Below are 19,866 nucleotides of genomic sequence, written 5' to 3'. Positions count from 1 at the left end.
TTCAGGATAGCATTTGAAATGTATATAAAGAAAATATCTAATTAAAAAAAATAAGTGTTTTTGTAAGTTTCCCCCATATCCGAAGGACAACTTTCTTAGCTAACTATTTGAGGTAGTATAAGTTATTTGAATTTACTTGGCTGCTGACCCTAATATCACACCAGGCAGCACTGAACCTGAGATGGTAGGGGATAGACAGATTAATTCCAGGACACTGTATGCATATACAAGGAAAATAGAATATTTCAATGTGTTGACTCATATGCTGGGCAAGCAAAACTACATGGAACTGTCAGCCTTTATGTAGTTTTTCTGAATACAGACAGAATTGACTTAACTGGGTTACACTAAAAACCCTAAGGAAGTATATCTCATGATGGGAATCCTGTTAATCCATATTGTCTGATTAATGTTTTATTTGATATGTTTATAAGGGCATCAAATGTGGCTTTTGAGACTGTACTTCTTGTTTGCATACTCTAATAACTATGATAAGATCTGAGCCTGAAACAAATTTTAAGATAGAACTTTCTAGTAAGGGACTTTTATTCTTACTAGATGTGGGAAAATTAAAAAGCATAAAGTGAGCTCATTTATGCAGCTGATGTCATTCAATATTGGGGTTTTATTAATAACAATTTTCCTGAAAAGCCAACTTGGAGAAGGTTTAAAGGAACAAACTGCATAACGATTTAATAAAGCTATTCCTTTTCTTTTTTATTTTCAGAAGGCAAAAGGTAACTTTTATGAGTGTCCATGGATCATCCTTGTTCAAAGAATTGATCTGAAAAATCTGTTTAAAGCCATAGCTCACAAACATTCATTTCCACATATTGAAAATGATTTGAATATAACCAAAATATCTAAGAAAACTTATAGTAATAAAATGCAAAATTAGGGCTAGAGAGATGGCTCAGTGGTTAAGAGCACTGACTGCTCTTCCAAAGGTCCTGCGTTCAATTCTCAGCAACCACATGGTGGCTCACAACCACCTGTAATGAGGTCTGACACCCTCTTCTGGTGCGTCTGAAGACAGCTACAGTGTACTTATAATAATAAATAAATCTTTTAAAAATTATTTAAAAATGCAAAATTAATTTACTTTCCTACTATAAAAAGAAAATGAATTTTTCTCAAACAGACAATAAGGTTTCCTTGGCCTTTGGCTGATATCTAGATTGAGTTTGGAAAAGACTTATAAGATCCAACAATGAATTAGTAACATATTGTGCCAAAGTTTTACAAAGTAATATTTGTTAAATATATGCTTCTTGTTAATGAGTATTATATTTAATATTCATACATGCACATAATTTGTTTATAAACATAATATTACTATGTATTATATCAAGTGAATCCTCTTATAGTATCACTGTATTTGGATATTATCTTGCAATAACTCTAACACTTCAGATTCTGAATTAATTTTCCCAAATTTTAACAAACAATATGGTTAAATTTTTAGACATTTCTACTGAATATACTCACCTCTGTTATCCTTTTGCTGTACAGACTTTTGTTCTTCAGTTTTCTTATCCTGGGCAAGCTTAGGAGGCAGGATAATGGGTCTCCAAAACCCTAGAATCATATTAAATGGACTCAGTTATTTTTGAATTCCTACTAAAATGATATTGTGCAAAAGAATGTTTACTATATAATTCCACAATAAAAATCTTGTTTTAATACTGTAACATCATTTTTAAGATACACTTATCTATAATGTTGTTCCTACTACCAAATTTCACAAAGTGTACTAAAACCATATTAAAATGAAGTTTAAATTGTTATGACATGCATAACTCTAAGTAATAGTTAAAACATAGTCATGTCTGAAAACTTTGCAGAAGTTCATAATAATAGACTAGTAAGCTAAAAAAAAAAAAAAACCAGACTAGTGTGCACAGTCCCAGAAGTCAAGTAATTTTAGTTTTAGTTGCTGGAGATAAGCAAACTCTTTTTCTTACAACTCATTGCTGTTATAATGAGAATGGCTACATGTAGTAAAGGCCTCCTTTAAGAATAATTGCTCATTCTTAAATGAACAGATGTTTAGCACAAAGAATAGTTTTTTTGTCTGTGTTTTAAACATCTTTTAATTATTAATGAAATGGGAAATGTCAGATACCATATAAAAACAGCAAATTTATCAACAGTTTGTTAAAGAAGACATACAAGTAAGAACACTTCCCTTATACTTAGGAATTTCAATTTTAATTGTAGATTGAAAAACTCATGGCTCCAGCTGCATATGTACCAGAGGATGGCCTTACTGGACATCAATGGGAAGAGAAGCCCTTTGTCCTGTGAAGGCTTGATGCCCCAGTGTAGAGGAATGCCAGGGCAGGGAGGCAGGAGTGAGTGAGTGAGTGGGTGGATGGGTGGGTGGGTAGGGGAAACCCTCATAGAAGCAGGGGGATGGGAAAGCAGGAAAGGGGATAACATTTGAAATGTAAATAAAGAAATTGTCTAATAAAAATAATATTAAAAATCACATTTGCAGTATCTATTTTTATTTAAAGCATATAATAGGTAAACATGAGTGAGGAATCCCAGATACTCCCCTCAAAAATGTCTTTTGACTATTTTTTGAACTTTTGAGTCCATGGTATCTTAACCAAGTAAACTGAAAAGCCTATTATCAAAATAAGTTGAGAGATAAGAAATTGTGTTTAAGCATTCTAGAGGCAACATTTATGGTATTTGTAAAAAAATCAAAGAATATGTTTCTAAAATTCTAAAACTTACATAGGTTTCTATACCCTAAGACTTGAAAGTTTTATTTGAGACTTTGTAAATTGTTTATATATACAGCAAAGCAGAAAACATACCGAGAAAAGATTATATTAAGAGAAGAAAGTAGTATAATAGATCACATTTCCTAAATGTAAGTATACATTTCAGTTTTAAAAAACTGTTGATATATTGCTGTGCTTTATGTTAATTATCAAGAAATTTGACAAGTATCTTTTCTCTTAGTTTGATCCAAGCAAACTGAGAGAAAATATACTTAACTGATCAGTTTCAGAGCAAATAATATTTTTTGTGTGGTGGTTTGAACAAGAATGGCCCCTATAGGCTCATATCTTTGAGTGCTTGGTCCCCAGTAAGAGGAACTGTTTGAGAAGGATTAAGAAATGTGGCCTTGTTGGAGCAGGTTTGGCCTTTTTGGAGGATGTGTATCACTGGGGCTATACTTTGAGCTTTAAAACACCTGTGCCAGGCCAGTTTCATTCTCCCTCTTTCTTACCCTGCAAAGTTTGGATCAGATGTGAGCTCTCAGCTAGTGACTGATCACCATGCTTGCTGGACTTACTTGTTACCATGCTCCCCATCATAATAGACAACTCCCCTGAAAATGTTAAGTAGCTCAAATTAAATGATTCCTATTATATGTTATCTTAGTAATGGTATTTTGTCACAGCAATAGTAACCCTAATTAAGACACTCACTTATAAGCTTCCTAAATTCACAGAGAAAGCACTAGACTAGGAGTATCTGTATTCTGTCTTGCTTGGTCGCTAATTATTTATGTAACAATTTAGGGAAGATGTTGTTCTTTTTTTCTTTTTTCTTTTTTTTTTTCTTTTTTTTTTTTTTTTTTTTTTTTTTTGGTTTTTCAAGACAGAGTTTCTCTGTGTAGCCCTGGCTGTCCTGGAACTCACTCTGTAGACCAGGCTGGCCTCGAACTCAGAAATCCGCCTGCCTCTGCCTCCCAAGAGCTGGGATTAAAGGCGTGCACCACCACGTCAGGTTCTATTTTGAGGTACAATTCTCCCATTTTTGTAGAACACATATACATACTATATTACCAATGCTCTTTATTTTGTGCACATTCACGTGTGCTTGTTCACAGCTATGGGTGCACATATATGTGCACATGAACATGCATTTTTGTATGCATGTTGGTATAGGTCAGAGGTAAACATCAAATGCCTTGCCTCAGAAGTTTTTCAACTTTTTGTATTTTAAACAGAGCCTCTCAATGAGAATTGGAACGTTCTGATTAACCTAGGCTAGCTGCCTGGACATGAAGCCTTAGTAATGTTTCCATCTCTGCCACCCCACCACTAGAATTAGAAACCTGTGGTAACATTCAGATTTTATTATTTTCTAGGTTTCATGTTCCTTTTTTAAAAATATTCTTTAATCTTTTTTACAGTCCATTCAGATTTTTAAAATCTGTTTTTATAAATTAGAAAATCCTAAGGATAAAAATGTGAAAATACATTTATAATTATGCCTGTTAAACTAGGGCACTATATTTAGATAAGCCTAAATTCAGAGTACAAGACAATTTGTACTTAGAATTATCATGGTTCTCAATGGGAAATACCTCTTCGAGTTCACTGATAGTGCATCTTCATGGTCAACAACATAAACTCTGAAGTATGAATTCACACTCTATTATTTACTGTGCTAATTTGGTTACTTATTTGTGCCTCAGTTTCTCCAAAGTAAAACAAAAATGGCAACAGTAACCTACCTTCTAGTATTGGGAGGACGTAATAAATTTGTATATATAAAATATGTGAGAATTAATTAACTAGCAATGCTGAATCAATACTACTCAGTATATATAAAATGCTTAGAATAGTTCATAGTACCTCTACATAAAGCATATACATTTGTTTTAAAGAGTTAATTAAATTAGTGCAGTAGTTCTCAGCCCTCCTAATGCTGTGACCCTTACAGTTCCTCCTATTGTGGTGACTCATAATCATAAAATTACTTTCCTTGTTACTTCATAACTGTAATTTTGTTACTGTTATGAATCTTAATGTAGGTGCAAAATATCTGATATGTGACCTTTGTGAAATGTCATTTGACTCCAAAAGGGTGACAACCCACAAGATGAGGACCATTTGTCTAGGGAATTGAGAATTAAGATATATTATGATAAAATAAACATGAGTAACAGATAAATAAAAACTATCCATTGATAATTACGGAACTTGAGGAAAACCTTTATGAGAAACAAAAGATATTTTGAAAGCTGATATACTTAGGCTTCTATACTTAAATCTTTTTACAGTAACTAGATAGCAAAACTCTTTTACTTGTTCCAGGATGAGCTAAATTTAACATTATTTCATAGGGCACTATAAATATTGTTTCTATAGGCATTTTAACTTTACACCTTTTAAAATGAAGAGATAAAAAAATCATCTAAAGCAAGATAATATTGCTAATTTTAAAAGTGAAATAAAAATCTGGGATTAAGATATTTAGTCTCTGAATCACTTAATGGTTTTCCTACGTGGTTTCAGCCCCAAATCTACCAATGCTACTGTATGATGTTATTAATAAAATGTATAATACATTTTTAGAGGCCACATACATTTTACCTTACCTGGAGGACGATTCTCCTTTTTACGAGCACCAAGCCGGTGGGCTTCTAGCAGGTGTGCCTCACGTTCTGAATCACGAAAGTCAGATTCCACAAGACATCCTTCTCTTTCCTCATCCATTTGAAACCCCTCATTGTCTAATCCCGTCTCTGTCTTTATGAGGTATCTTTTACTTTTAGGATCACTTTGATCTCTTTCATTTCCAAATTGTGCCTGATGTTTATCAGAACTGGATCCTACTTCCTTTTTTTCAGTGCTATGCTGAAACGTTTGAAGGTCACCCTGACGTTTTCCAACGCTCTCTTGAGGTACTATAGAACTAAACTGATATTTTCCAGAGCTATCCCAGTATCCAGCATTATCAGAATCTAATTGTTTTCTTTTAGCATCTAACCAGTCCTGTAGAGACTCAGACTTGTGAGCCGCCTTGAGTCTTTCCAAATTACAGGTACTCTTGCATGTTTCAGCTTTCTTCATGTATTTCATAGAATCAGAGGACATCACAGGGCTTTCAGAGTCTGAGTTTATTGTTCTACTTGCAGACCATGAATCCTTTGGGAACTGGCTGCTAGCACTGCTCTGCTGAAATGTCTTTGTAGCTATGAAGTATTTCACAGCTGCTGAGGCTAGCTCACATCCTTCTGAATCTGAGTCTGTATTACTTGGTTCAGAATCAGACTCCATCAAGTATCTCTTAGTTCTTGGTTTTTCTGTTTCATCAATTTGTATCAGATTTATTTTAGATACTGATGCTCTACCTTTTTCTGTGTGTGAGTCCACTGAATAACTCTCAGAATCAGAGATCATCCACAAACTTTCACTCTCCATCTTTGTTTTTTCAGATTCCATCAGACTTTGTACAGAAGCTGAAGCCATTTGGAAGTTTTCTTCTTTCTGTCTTTCATTGTCAGAGTCAGAGAGTCTTTGAGAGTTAGAATCTTCCAGGGACTTTTCTGAACCTGAGGTCATCCAATGTTTCAGAGCTCCAGATTCCATCTGGTACTGTTCAATTCTCAGCAGGTGTTTCCCAGTCTTGGTCAAGTCTTCAACAGAGACTGAATCTAGCTGATAAGGTTCTGCTTTAAACAAGTGTTTTCTAGAGTCTGAATCCCTTGGAGACTTTTCTGAGTCAGAGTCCAGTCCCAATGTTACTGATCCAGAGTCTTTAGATTGTTCTTCTAACTCAAAATCCGAGACAACACCTCTATCAGAGTCCGAATCAATCACACACTTTTCAGAACCAGAGTCCATAAGAGGTGTATCACTTTCAATTAGTGTTAGGTCTTGGAGAGTTTTATAATAAAAAGAACCTCCTAAAGTTTCAAACGCATCTGTATACTGAATTTCTGTTTCAGATTTGTATCCTTTGTCACATTCCAGTGTAAATGCTCCTTCATCACTTAAAGAAAAAAAGAACATGAATATATGTTTAAATATTTACCAGTTGGCATCACTATGGCTCTATTTAATTCTTCTGATAGGCCATATTATGGAGCACATGGTCCTTCTACTAATGGTATAAAAAACAAAAAAAAACCTAAGCTTTTATTTCACAAAATAAGAATATTAATGTGTTGACTTTACAACCACTAGCATCTTTCGCTCAGATTAACTCTTTTCCAATGTGCCTAAAGTTATTTCCCTGAATAGAAAGACTACTTGTTAATACGTGATTTTCTTGTCTCTCTCGAGTCAATATATCAACATTTAGGGAACAAGTATTATGTTTAAAGTAAAGTTTAAAATGAAAGTAGATGTATTTTTACTTTCAAATACAGGTGAAAATTGTACATAGGTAGACCTGATTATTATTAGTGAGATTTACCTTGGAAATTCAACTCTTGGTGAAGATGAATAACTCTCAGATAGTCTTTGATTCTGAACAGATGTATATTGTACAGGAGGTCCATATGATAAAGCAGATGTAGTCATTGGCTGAAAACATATAAATCATGAAATAATAATTTTATTTTTTAAATTAAACACAAAATACAGCAGATAAAAGCACTTAGACTAGAGAGGATATTAACTTGGTTAGCTACAAACTTGTGTTTGAAAGGTTTTGTAGAATGCTTCTGGGTAAAACCTCAGAATTAATATTTAAACATAGGGGTAGACAAGATAGACACATTATGGGATGTTTGTTCACCATCTATGTTCCTATGAATTATACTCCACTTGTAAATACAAGAAGAGTGCTATGAAACTCAGTCTTTAGATTGCATGTAAGTAGCATAGGATTCAAAAGGGAGTAACCAGATTCTTTGTGATAGATAATTAAAGTTAGTATTCAGAAAAAAAAAATAGCCGGGGCTGCTTTTGTGTATGTGGGTAGGAAATCTCAGTCTCCATACAAAAGCTAATTCTGCCATGTCCTTAGAAAAATATATCAAATAACATTTAGAGAAGAATAAAACAGCCATGGATAAAGGAAGTACATGCAAGTGATCATATGATTCTATAAAAAACAGTGAAGGCAATATTTTACATCAAGGGTTTTGACAATGTATCAGCTCCTAATCCAAGTTTCTTCTTTCTTTATTAACTCTACATATTCTTGAATATTTTGAGGTGATAATAGATTACTGAATTAAGTCAACACAACCTGTTTATTTCTCCTTCCTCAAGATTAAATAAAGTTTTGTTCAAATACAACGACTTCAGTTAAGAAGGTATATGTAAACAAGATCCATCATTTTTGCTGCATACAAAAACATACTTCAGCAAAAATGACAGCCACTACCTCAGACTATAGGGCTGGAAAAAATTTTCCAAGTAAATGGTCCCAAGAAACAAGATGGAGTAGAAATTCTAGTATCCAATAATATAGACTTTCAACCAAAATTTATCAAAAAAGATGGGGAAAGATACTATATACTCATCAAAGGAAAAATACACCAAGAGGAACCCTCAATTCTGAACATCTATGCCCTAAATGCAAGGGAACCCACGTTTGTAAAAGAAACATTACTGAAGCTCAAAGCTCACAATCAAAATCACAAAATAATAGATGGAGACTTTAACATCCTAATCTCACCAATGGATAGATCATGGAAACAGAAAGTAAACAGAGACACAGTAAAACTAACAAAAGTTATGAACCAAATTGATTTAACAGATATCTATAGAACATTTCATCCTAAAACAAAATATACATTTTCTCAGTACCTCATGGTACCTTCTCCAAAACTGACCATGTAATTGGTCACAAAAAAGCCTCAACTGATACAAGAAGTTTGAAATAATGCCATGCATCCTATCAGATCACCAAGGACGAAGGATAGACATCAATAACAACAACTACAACAACAACAAAAACAAAAACAAACAGCCCACATGCACAAGGAAGCTGAACAACTCTGTACTCAATGATAACTTGGTCAGGAAAGAAATAAAGAAATTAAAGACTTTTAAAATTTAACAAAGATGAAGGCACAGCATATCCAAAGTTATGGGAAACAATAAAAGCAGTGTAAGAGGAAAACTCATAGCTCTGAGTGCCTCCATAAATAAATTTGAATGAGCATACACTAAGAGATTAACATCACATCTGAAAGCTCTATAGGAAAAAGAAAATCAAATATTTCTAAGAGGAGTAAATGACAGGAAATAATCAAACTCAGTGCTGAAATCAACCAAGTAGAAACAAAAAGAACTATATACAAAGAATCAACAACACTAGGAGCTCATTCTTTGAGAAAACCAACAAGATAGACAAACTCTTAGCCAGACTAAACAGAGGGCCTAGAGACAATATCCAAATTAACAAAATCAGAAATGACAAAAAGAAACATAACAACAGAAACTGAAGAAATTTTTAAAAAATGATCAGATCATACTACAAAATACTATACTCAAGAAAACTGGAAAATCTAGATGAAATGGATAATTTTCTAGACAGATACCAGGTACCATAGTTAAATAAGAATCAGATAAATCACCAAAAACAGTCCCAAAACCCATAAGGAAATAGAAGCTATCATTAAAAGTTTCCCAACCAAAATTGGGGTATTGCTGTGACAGACCTTTTCACTTTGTTTTGGGGAGGGTTGTGGATGGTCTTTGGAACTTGGGCAGGAAGTCATTGAGTGTGGGTTGGCTGCTTTGGGGCTTGGAAGATAAGAATGTTGAGAGCAGTGCAGACAATGGAGGCCTGGCTTATGAAGTTTCAAGGGAAACAAAGACTTTCATGGGCCCTTTTTGTTAAAATATCTGTGGTGTCTGATCATCTGGAACTGAAGAATCAGCAGCAATTAGACAAGAGAGCAGAACCACTGAAATAAAACCTTTGTGTTGCTAGAAAAATGGAAGCTGGTCAAATGGCGCTGAGAAATTAGCAAGGACTAAGAAGAGAACAGCATCAATGAAGTAAAATTTGAGAAATGTTTCCTCAGGATCTACACACAGAATCTGTGTTCCCAAGGCAGCCAAGGTTGTAGTTTGTGCTAACAGCCAAACTTAGCAGTGTTAGAGTAACCTCTAGAAGGTTCTGGTATTGAAGTGGTCATAGAGAGCAGTTGAGGCTTGGACCTGTGTGGCAGGGCTGGAGTTTCTGAAGAAAGCCAGTTAGAGGTTACCAGTGAGAGTGCATACAACTTGGAGGAAAAGACCTCCGAATTTTTGGAGATTCCAGTACTATGGAGTGATCACCAAGAACAGATACAATGCTGGAATGGAGCTAGTCAGAGCCCCAAAGACAAGCTATGTGTACAGTAGATGGCAGAGCCAGAGAAGTGACCCAAGCCCTTTGGAGACACCTAGAAGATTTTGAGTTAATCCCAGATTATGGACACTGAGTTATTTACACTGTTGTAGATGGACTTTGCTTTATTCAGATTGTGACTGTCCTGGTTATTCCCTCTTGAAATGAGAAGGTATTAATTTTTTTTCATTTTATATGAACCTACATATAGCAAGTTTAAACTTTCAAAGAGATCTTGGAATTTTACAAAGACCTTGTATTTTAAAAGAGACTGAATTTTCAGTGTTTAAAATGTTAAAGACTATGGGATGTTCAGAATTTTGAATGTTTACATATGTATGTACACACACATATGAATGTGAATACACAAATACACGTGCATACATCTACTCACAAAATCCAAACTTGTGAATAAACATAAAGAGGTGAAAGACCTCTACAACAAAAACATTTAAGACACTTTATAAGTAAAGCACTAGAAGATGAAAGATATGGCATATTCATTCATAGAAGAATCACTCTTGTGGAAAGGGTCACCCTACAAAAAGCAATGTATAGGTGGGCGGTGGTGGCGTACACCTTTAATCCCAGCACTTGGGAGTCAGAGGCAGGCGGATTTCTGAGTTCCAGGCCAGTCTGGTCTACAAAGTGAGTTCCAGTACAGCCAGGGATACACAGAGAAACCCTGTCTCGGAAAAACAAAACAAAACAAAACAAAAACAAAGCAATGTATAGATTCAATATGATCTAAATCAAAATTACCATGATGTTCTTCATAGAAATTTATAATAATCCAAAAATTAATTCAGAGGCACAAAGGACAAATGACACCCAAAAAATGATTGTGGTACAAAAGCAGAAATAAAGATTAATGGAATAGAATTCAGAATCCAGATATATTATTCTATGCAATTACAGTTATGTGATATTTGTCAAAAACAACAAAAATATACAGTGGAAAAATATCTTCAATAAATACTGCTGAGAAAATTGGGTTTTATAAATAATAACAGCACAATTTAATCCTTATTTCTTACCATGTATAAAACTCATCTCCCAATGTTTCAACATCCTCAGCCTAAGATAGTATAGCCTGAAACTACTATTGGAAAAATGATAGTGCTTCAATTTTTAGTAACAGGAAAGGGATTTCTAAGTAAGATCTTGACAATATAGGAAATGAGAGGAGCAAATGACAAATGAAATCTTAGGAAACTAAAACAGCAAAAGAAACTAAGACAATGAACAGGCAGATCACACAATGAAGAAAGTATCTTTGCTAGCTATACATGCAACAGAAAAAGAATGACTATTTAGAATACAGAAAAATCAAAAGAGCTAAACATTTAGGAAATGTTTAAACACAAAAAGTGGGCTATGGAACTGGTTTAGTTTGTTTTTGTTTTGCTGTTGCTATGATAAACACCATGATGAAAATCAACTTGGGAGAGAAAAGCATTTATTTAGCTTATAGTTCCAGGCCATAATCCATCATTAGGTGAAGTTGGGGAAGGAAATTAGTCAGAAACCATGGAAGAATGGTGTGTGTGTGTGTACAGGAATACTTGTCTAAAGATGGTGCTGCCTACAGTAGGCTGAGCTCTCTAACATCAAGACATACAGCTCTAATCAAATTGTAGCAAATGATAGTATATTGTACACTACTGTTTTGTTAATAATGGTGTTAATATGTGGCATGAATCCATGTGCTTCATCTCATTTCCTGGATTATTCTATTTATAAAGCAATGGAGAAGTAACTTTTGGAAAACAATTTAAATAATCACGATCTGTTTCAGGTAAAAAGTGTTTGTAGCATGTTACTATCACATAATTTACATATGATCTGTAAACCGGAAGAAAATTTCTAATTTTTTTTAGTTTTTAACACGAAAAATTCTCCAAACATATCTATACTATGTAGGTCATTACAATCAATTTTCACAAATTTTACAATTTTTACAATGCTGTAAAAACTCTTGGCTAAAATTTCTTATATGTTCCTGTACTGGCTAGTTTTGTGTCAACTTGACACAGCTGGAGTTATCACAGAGAAAGGAGCTTCAGTTGAGAAAATGCCTCCAGGAGATCCAGCTGCAAGGCATTTTCTCAATTAGTGATCAAGGGGGAAAGGCCCCTTGTGGGTGGGACCATCTCTGGGCTGGTAGTCTTGGTTCTATAAGAGAGCAGGCTGAGCAAGCCAGGGGAAGCAAGCCAGTAAGGAACATCCCTCCATGGCCTCTTCATCAGCTCCTGCTCCCTGACCTGCTTGAGTTCCAGTCCTGACTTCCTTCAATGATGAACAGCAATGTGGAAGTGTAAGCCAAATAAACCCTTTCCTCCCCAGCTGCTTCTTGGTTATGATGTTTGTGCAGGAATAGAAACCCTGATTAAGACAGTTCCTTAAGGAAGATATTTCCAAGGTCAAACAGCTACTTATAACTATTATATTTCTTTTATATTCTATTAATGATTTTGATCTCACAAAGCTCTAAAAGTAAAACTAGTGCTTGTCACAATTACAATTTTACATTGCATATGTATTTGTGCCAATACATTTAAGAAAATTTCTATGTAAAAACACATTACACTAAAAATTTTCAATTATTTAAATTATCTGTTCAAAGTATGTTTACACAATTTTAAACAAATTAAAGGATTGTTTTATTTTTACAGAGAAAATTTTATAATTTAAACACCAGCTGGGTTTTATACATAAACCTGTGAATAAGCAATAAATTTAAAAGTTTATAAAACCTTTCAGTGTATATTATATTAATTGAATTTTAAAACTTCAGAATATATTAGTAGAAAATTGCAATGCTGAAAATTATCGTGAACAAATTTTTAAAGTGTACTTAGGGAGTAATACTGTATTTTATTTATTATGAATTACTGTTCTAAGATGCCATTTAGTAATAAGAGTAAATCCTATGGTTACAAAGCTAAAATATTAAGCTATGCCAATTAAATGTAGCTTCTAGTTATTGTGTTTAATACTTTTCAAAACTTCTAATCCAATTGATCTTTCTATTAAGTACCCATTTTTAAGTTATTCTGTACAGTGTAAAGGTACTTCTCTAAGGATAAAAATGTTAAGATCATCATAAAACAGTTATGATCGCTATAGATAATTTACCATCTGCCTATGATAATGAACTTCAGGTTAAAAAGTGTTAATATACAATAATGTACAAAGATGGTATTTCACACTAATTATTAGTAGAAAAAGGGTTTTGAAGTCTTTTCTCACAAATTGGTACTTTCTTGTGATATTTTTATAGGCTGCCTTTTGAAGACAATTGAAAATATTTAAATATTGAACAATCTGTTGTGATTATAAAAAGTGAAGGAACCTGGCCCGTGTAGAAAAGAATGTGTGAAATTTCACTGTATCAATATTTTCCTTCCTTTTCAGTTTTAGGTTAAAGTAACTTGAGAAATGCTAAAACATAGACCTTTGGTCACTCAATAGGTGCAGACAGGCATGCTACTCTAAGAGACAACCACCACCAACAAACAAGGGACAAGGAGTACTACTTCATTCAGAATAAATTCTGGTCACATTATCATTGACATCATCTAAAATAAAACAAATTCTCCTGTTTTGCTTGGTTCTATAGGCCAACAAGAATAGCAAGGCAGCTTGTTGAGTCTAAGCATATATGTTTTCTCTACTTCTCTACTCCTCTTTCTCTTCCCATCACTTTCCCTCCATTCCCTCCACTCATCTCAGGTCTTTCTCATCACCTCTCTCATCTGGATCTATTACTTTTCTGTCTCTCATTAGAAAACCACAAGCTTCTAAAAGATAATAATAAAATACAACAAAATAAAATATAAAATAAAATAAAAACTATCACATTCAATTTATACAAGACAAACTGATGGAACTAATTTCAAGAGAAGGCAAGAATCGGAATCCCCACTTCTTTTCACTATCAAGAATACCATAAAATAGGAAAGTATTTCACATACAAAGAACCTGGAACCTAAAATCTTCCTTTCTTCCATTAAGTTATTGTGTATAATTGTGGATTCCTGTATGATGAGTGTGTGGGTGTGGAGGTCAGAAGACAAACTGTAATAGTGGGCTTTCTCCTTTTACCATGAGGGATCCAGGGATTGAACTCAACCTGATTAATGTAACAGTACCATCAACAAACTTTTTAACAGGAATCACCGTATATTTTCATTAACAATAAAATATTTTAAAATATATTGCTGTTTAATAAGACTACTGGGTTTCACACAAATACAAAGTTAAAAAGTAGTTTCTATTATATCTACTTAGGTTCGCATAACAGCCCTTCCCCACTGCTAAAGGACTCAAAATGGATTATATTTGGTATAAACTAGCTTAAATAAATTTATTACACAAAATAATAAAGAATAGTTTCAATAGAAATCTTCCTTTTGGAGTCAGGTAGGCCTGGGAAAGACTCAGCAGAGAGAAGAGCCTAGTATTCCTGTCATCTGAGAGGTTCCATCCAGCAGCTGACTGAAACATAAGCAGAGACCAACAGCCAAACATTAAATGGAGCGGGGGAAGAATTGAGAGGCCTAAACAGGATAGAAACTCCACAGGAAGACCAACAGTGTCAACTAAACTGGACCCCTTGGGGTTCCCAGAGACTGAACTACCAAAAAGCAGACATACATAGGTTAATTAGATTCCACCCAGCATAAATGTACTGAAAGTGCCTCTCTGTCTTCATGTGGATTGCCTTCAATAAATGGAGCAGGGCTTACCCTGACTGTTGCCTGGCTGTGAATCTTACTCTCCTAAGTGGGCTATCTTGTATGGATTCAGTGGGAGAAGGATATACCTAGTCCTGCAGTGACTTGATGTACCACAGTGGGTTTGTACCCAGTAAGGACCTCCCCTTCTTAGAGGTGAAGGGGAGGGGTCATGGGGGAAAAACCATGTGGGCAGGGAGAGACCTAAAGGAGAGAAGCTAGGATTAGGATGGAAGGAGAATAAATAAATTAATTAATGGGAAAAATTGAAATTCACAAGATAAAAAATTCATCAACTGAGAAACTAAAGACTAACTGAAGCATTCATTAAGTTTTCCAAAATATGAAGAAATAAAACACCTTTTAAAAATCCAAGTTTCTCTATATGAAGTATTTAATTGAATATTATATATATATATATACATTTCAAATGTTTTCTCCTTTCCTGATTTCCCCCCTGAAAGTCCCCCTCTGCCAACCCTCCTTCCCTCTTTCTATGAGGATGTTTCCACTCCCACCCACCCATTCCCACCTCACCACCCTGGCATTCCCATACACTGGGGAACTGAGCCTTCACAGGACCAAGGGCTTCTCCTCCTGTTGATGCCAGACAATGTCATCCTCTGCTCCATATGTGGCTGGAGCCATGGATCCCTCTATGTATACTCTTTGGTTGGTGATTTATTCCTTGGGAGCTCTGGGGGAGTCTGGTTGGTTGATACTGTTCTCCTTCCTATGAGGTTGCAAACCCCTTCAGCTCCTTCAGTCCTTTCTCTAACATCTCCATTGGGGACCCCGTGCTCATTCCAATAGTTGGCTGCGAGCATCTGCCTCTGTCAGGCTTTGGCAGAGTCTCTCAGGAGACACCTATATCAGGCTCCTGTCAACAAGCACTTGTTAGCATCCACAATAATGTCTGAGTTTGGTGACTGTATATTGGATGGATCCCCAGGTGGGGCAGTCCCTACATGACCTTTCCTTCACTCTATCCTCCACACTTTGTCTCCATATTTCCTCCCTGAGTATTTTGGTCCCCCTTCTAAGAACTGTGGGAGGCCATGGCCTCCCCCGCCTTCGGCTGCCCGAGCCACACCTGAAAGATGGCACCTGCTGGATGCAGAGCTGGTGGTGTAAACAAGTCCATATTTGGTGGAGACGCCCCCCTGATGCTCTGATTGGCTGAAGCCACGTGCCTGGTGAGGTGACATGGCCTGCCATGAGTAGATGGGTGCTGAGAGTTTATAAGAATGAGAGGCCCGGGTTTTGGGGGAGAGAGATGAAGGCTGAAGCTTGCTGAATAAACTGCTGTTAGAAGAACTGGTGGTCCTGTCGTTCTTGCTGGTCGAGAGCAGATGCAACAAAGAAACTAAGTATCTACATTTTGGTCTTCCTTCTTTTAGAGCTTCATATGGTCTGTGAATTATATCTTAGGTATTCCAAGATTTTGAGCTAATATCCAGTTATCAGTGAATGAATACCATGTGTGTTCTTTTGTGACAGGGTTACCTCACTTAGGGTGGAATTATCTAGTTCCATCCATTTGCTTTACAATTTCATAAATTCAATGATTTTAGTAGCTGAGTAGTACTCTCTTGTATTTGTAAATGTACCATATTTTCTGTATCCATTCCTCTGATGAAGGACATCTGGGTTTTTTTCAGCTTGTGGCTAATATAAAGATGGCTGCTATGAACATAGCAGAACATGTGTCCTTGTTATATGTTGGAGTGTCTTTTGGATATATGCCCAGGAGTGGTATAGCTGGGTCCTCAGGTAGTAACTATGTCCAATTTTCTAAGAAACCACCAGACTGATTTTGAGAGTGGTTGTATCAGCTTGCAATCCCACCAACAAGGAGGAGTGTTCTTCTTTTCTCCACATCCTCATCAGCATCAGCTGTCACCTGAGTTTTTGATCTTAGCCATTCTGACTGGAGTAAGGTGGAATCTCAGGGTTGTTTTGATTTGCATTTCCCTGATGATTAAGGATGTTGAACAATTCTTTAGGTGCTTCTCAGCCATTCAAGATTCTTCTGTTGTGAATACTCTATTTAGCTCTATACCCCGATATTTTAATTGTTTTTTTTAATTTTGAGGTTAACTTCTTGAATTCTTTGTATATATTGTATATTAGCCCTCTACTGAATGTAGAGTTGGTAAAGATATTTTCCCAATCTGTGGATTGCAGTTTTGTCCTACTGAAAAAGCAGCCATACAGAAGGTTTTTAATTTTATAAGATCCAATTTGTCACTTGCTAATCTTAGAGCATGAGACAATGGTGTTCTGTTTAGGAAAATTTCCCCTGTGTCAATGTGTTCAAGGCTCCTTCCCACTTTCTCTTATATTAAATTCAGTGTATCTGGTTTTATGTGGAGGTCCTTGATCCCCTTGGACTTGAGCTTTGTGCAAGGAGATAAGAATGGATCAATTTGCATTCTTCTACATGCTGATGCCATTTGAACCAGTACCATTTGTAAAAATAATGCTGTCTTTTTCCCACTGGATGCTTTTAGCTTGTCAAAGATCAAGAGACCATAGGTATGTGGGTTCATTTCCGGGTCTTCAGTTCTATTACATTGATCTACCTGTCTGTCACTGTACCAATAACAAAGTTTTTTGATTTTTGTTTTTTTATCATATTGCTCTGTAAAAATGTTGAGGTCAGGGATGGTGATTCCTGCAGAAATTTTTTTTATTGTTGAAAATAGTTTTCACTATCCTGGGTTTTTGGTTATTCCAAATGAATTTGAGAATTGCTCTATGAAGAAATGAATTGGAATTTTGATGGGGATTGCATTGAATCTGCAGATTGCTTTTGGCAGGATAGCCATTTTTACTATATTAATCCTGCCAATCCATGAGCATGGGAGATCTTTCCATCTTCTGAGATCTGCTTCAATTTCATTCTTCAGAGACTTGGAAGTTCTTGTCATATAGATCTTTCACTTGCTTTGTTGGTGTCACACCAGGGTATTTTATATTATTTGTGACTATTGTGAAGGGTATCATTTCCCTATTTTCTTTCTCAGTCTGTTTATCCTTTGATAATAAGAAGGCTACTGATTTCTTTGAGTTAATTTTATATCCACTTTGCTGAACTTGTTTATTATCTGTAGGAGTTCTCTGGTGGAATTTGGGGGACCACTTAACCATACTATTATATCATCTGCAAATAGTGATACTTTGAGTTTTTTTCCTTTCCAATATGCATCCCTTTTAACTCCTTTTGTTGTCTAATTGCTCTGGCTCAGACTTTGAGTACTATATTGAATAGGTAGGTAGAGAGTGGGCAGCTTCATCTAGTCCCCGATTTTAGTGGGATTGCTTCAAGTTTCTCTCCACTTGGTTTAATGTTGGCTACTAGTTTACTGTATATTGCTTTTACTATGTTTAGGTATGAGTCTTGAGTTCCTGATCTTTTCAAGACATTTACCACGAAGAAGTATTGAAATTTGTCAAATGCTTTCTCAGCATCTAATGAGATGATCATATGGTTTGTTTATATAGTAGATTATGTTGATGGATTTCTGTATATTAAACCTTCCCTGCATCCATGGGATAAAGCTTACTTGATCATGGTGAATTATCGTTTTGATGTGTTCTTGGATTCGGTTTGCGAGAATTTTATTGAGTATTTTTGCATTGATATTCATAAGAGAAATTGGTCTGAAGTTCTCTTTCTTTGTAGGGTGTATGTGTAGTTTCATAGAATGAATTGGGTAGTGTTCCTTATGTTTCTATTTTGTGGAATAATTTGAAGAGATTTGTATTAGGTCTTCTTTGAAGGTCTGATAGAATTCTGCACTAAACCCATCTGGCCTTGGGGTTTTTTTTGATTGGGAGACTTTTAATGACTTCTTCTATTTATTTAGGGGTTATGGGACAGTTTAAATTATTTATCTGATCCTGATTTAAATTTGGTACCTGTTATCTATCTAGAAAATTATCCATTTTGTCCAGGTTTTTACAGTTTTGTTGAGTCTAGGCTTTTGTAATAGGATCTGATGGTTTTTAGACTTTCCTTGGTTTCTGATGTTATGCCTCCCATTTCATTTCTGATTTTGTTAATGTGGATACTGTCTCTGTGCCCTCTGGTCAGTCTGGCTAAGGGTATATCTATCTTGCTGATTTTCTCAAAGAAACAGCTCCTGGTTTTGTTGATTCTTTGTATAGTTCTTTTTGTTTCTACTTGGTTGATTTCAGCCCTGAGTTTGATTATTTCATGTTGTCTACTCCTATTGTATGTATTTGCTTCTTTTTGTTCTAGAGCTTTGAGGTGTGCTGTCAAGCTGCTAGTGTATGGTCTTTCTACTTTCTTTTTGGAGGCACTCAGTGCTATGAGTTTTCCTCTTAGCACTGCTTTCATTGTGTCCCAGAAGTCTGGGTATGTTGTGACTCCATTTTCATTAAATTCTAAAAGATCTTTAAATTTTTTTCCTTATTTCTTCCTTGACCAACTTACCATTGAGTAAAGAGTTGTTCAGGTTCCATGTGTATTTGGGCTTTCTATTATTTATGTTGTTATTGAAAACCAACTTTAGTCTGTAATGATCTGATAGGATGCATGGGATTATTTCAATTGTCCTATATCTGTTGAGGTCTGATTTGTTACTGATTATATGTTCAATTTTGGAGGCAGTATCATGAGTTGCTGAAAAGAAGGTATATTCTTTTGATTTAGGATGAAATGTTCTATAGATATCTGTTAAATACATTTGGTTCATAACTTGTTAACTATGTCTCTGTTTAGTTTCTGTTTCCATGATCTGTCCATTGATGAGAGTGGGGTGTTGAAATCTCCCACTATTATTGTATGAAGAGGAATGTGTGTTGAGCTTTAGTGAAGTTTCTTTTATGAATGTGGGTGTCCTTCCATTTGGGGCACAGATATTCAGAATTGAGAGTTCATATTGGTAGATTTCTCCTTTGATGCTTATGAAATGTCCTTCCTTATTTTTTTTTTGCTAATTTTGGTTGAAAGACCATTTTATTCTATATTAGAATGGCTACTTTAGCTTGTTTCTTGGGAACATTTGGTTGGAAAAAAAAATTACAGCTTCTTACTCTGAGGTAGTGT

The 19,866-nt window shown here is 35.2% G+C and overlaps 1 protein-coding gene across 2 annotated transcripts in view; it reads right to left on the bottom strand.

Annotated features, from left to right (window-relative positions):
* The window catches only part of Tex16 (testis expressed gene 16), a 230,561-nt gene that overhangs the window by 27,601 nt on the left and 183,094 nt on the right, over nucleotides 1–19,866 (bottom strand). Inside the window, exons 10-12 of one of the 2 annotated variants that reach the window (XM_017318644.1) lie at nucleotides 7,174–7,283; nucleotides 5,351–6,747; nucleotides 1,489–1,578 (exon numbers count right to left, since the gene is read on the bottom strand). In XM_017318644.1, coding sequence (XP_017174133.1) covers nucleotides 1,489–1,578; nucleotides 5,351–6,747; nucleotides 7,174–7,283 — 1,597 coding nt within the window. Of the gene's footprint in view, nucleotides 1–1,488; nucleotides 1,579–5,350; nucleotides 6,748–7,173; nucleotides 7,284–19,866 lie in introns of those variants that run through there. The other variant, NM_031382.2, reaches the window with a different exon arrangement.

Source organism: Mus musculus, chromosome X (genome assembly GCF_000001635.26).
Source record: "Mus musculus strain C57BL/6J chromosome X, GRCm38.p6 C57BL/6J".
In the NCBI taxonomy this organism is placed as follows: Eukaryota; Metazoa; Chordata; class Mammalia; order Rodentia; family Muridae; genus Mus; species Mus musculus.
This window is presented reverse-complemented; position numbering and strand designations above follow the sequence as displayed.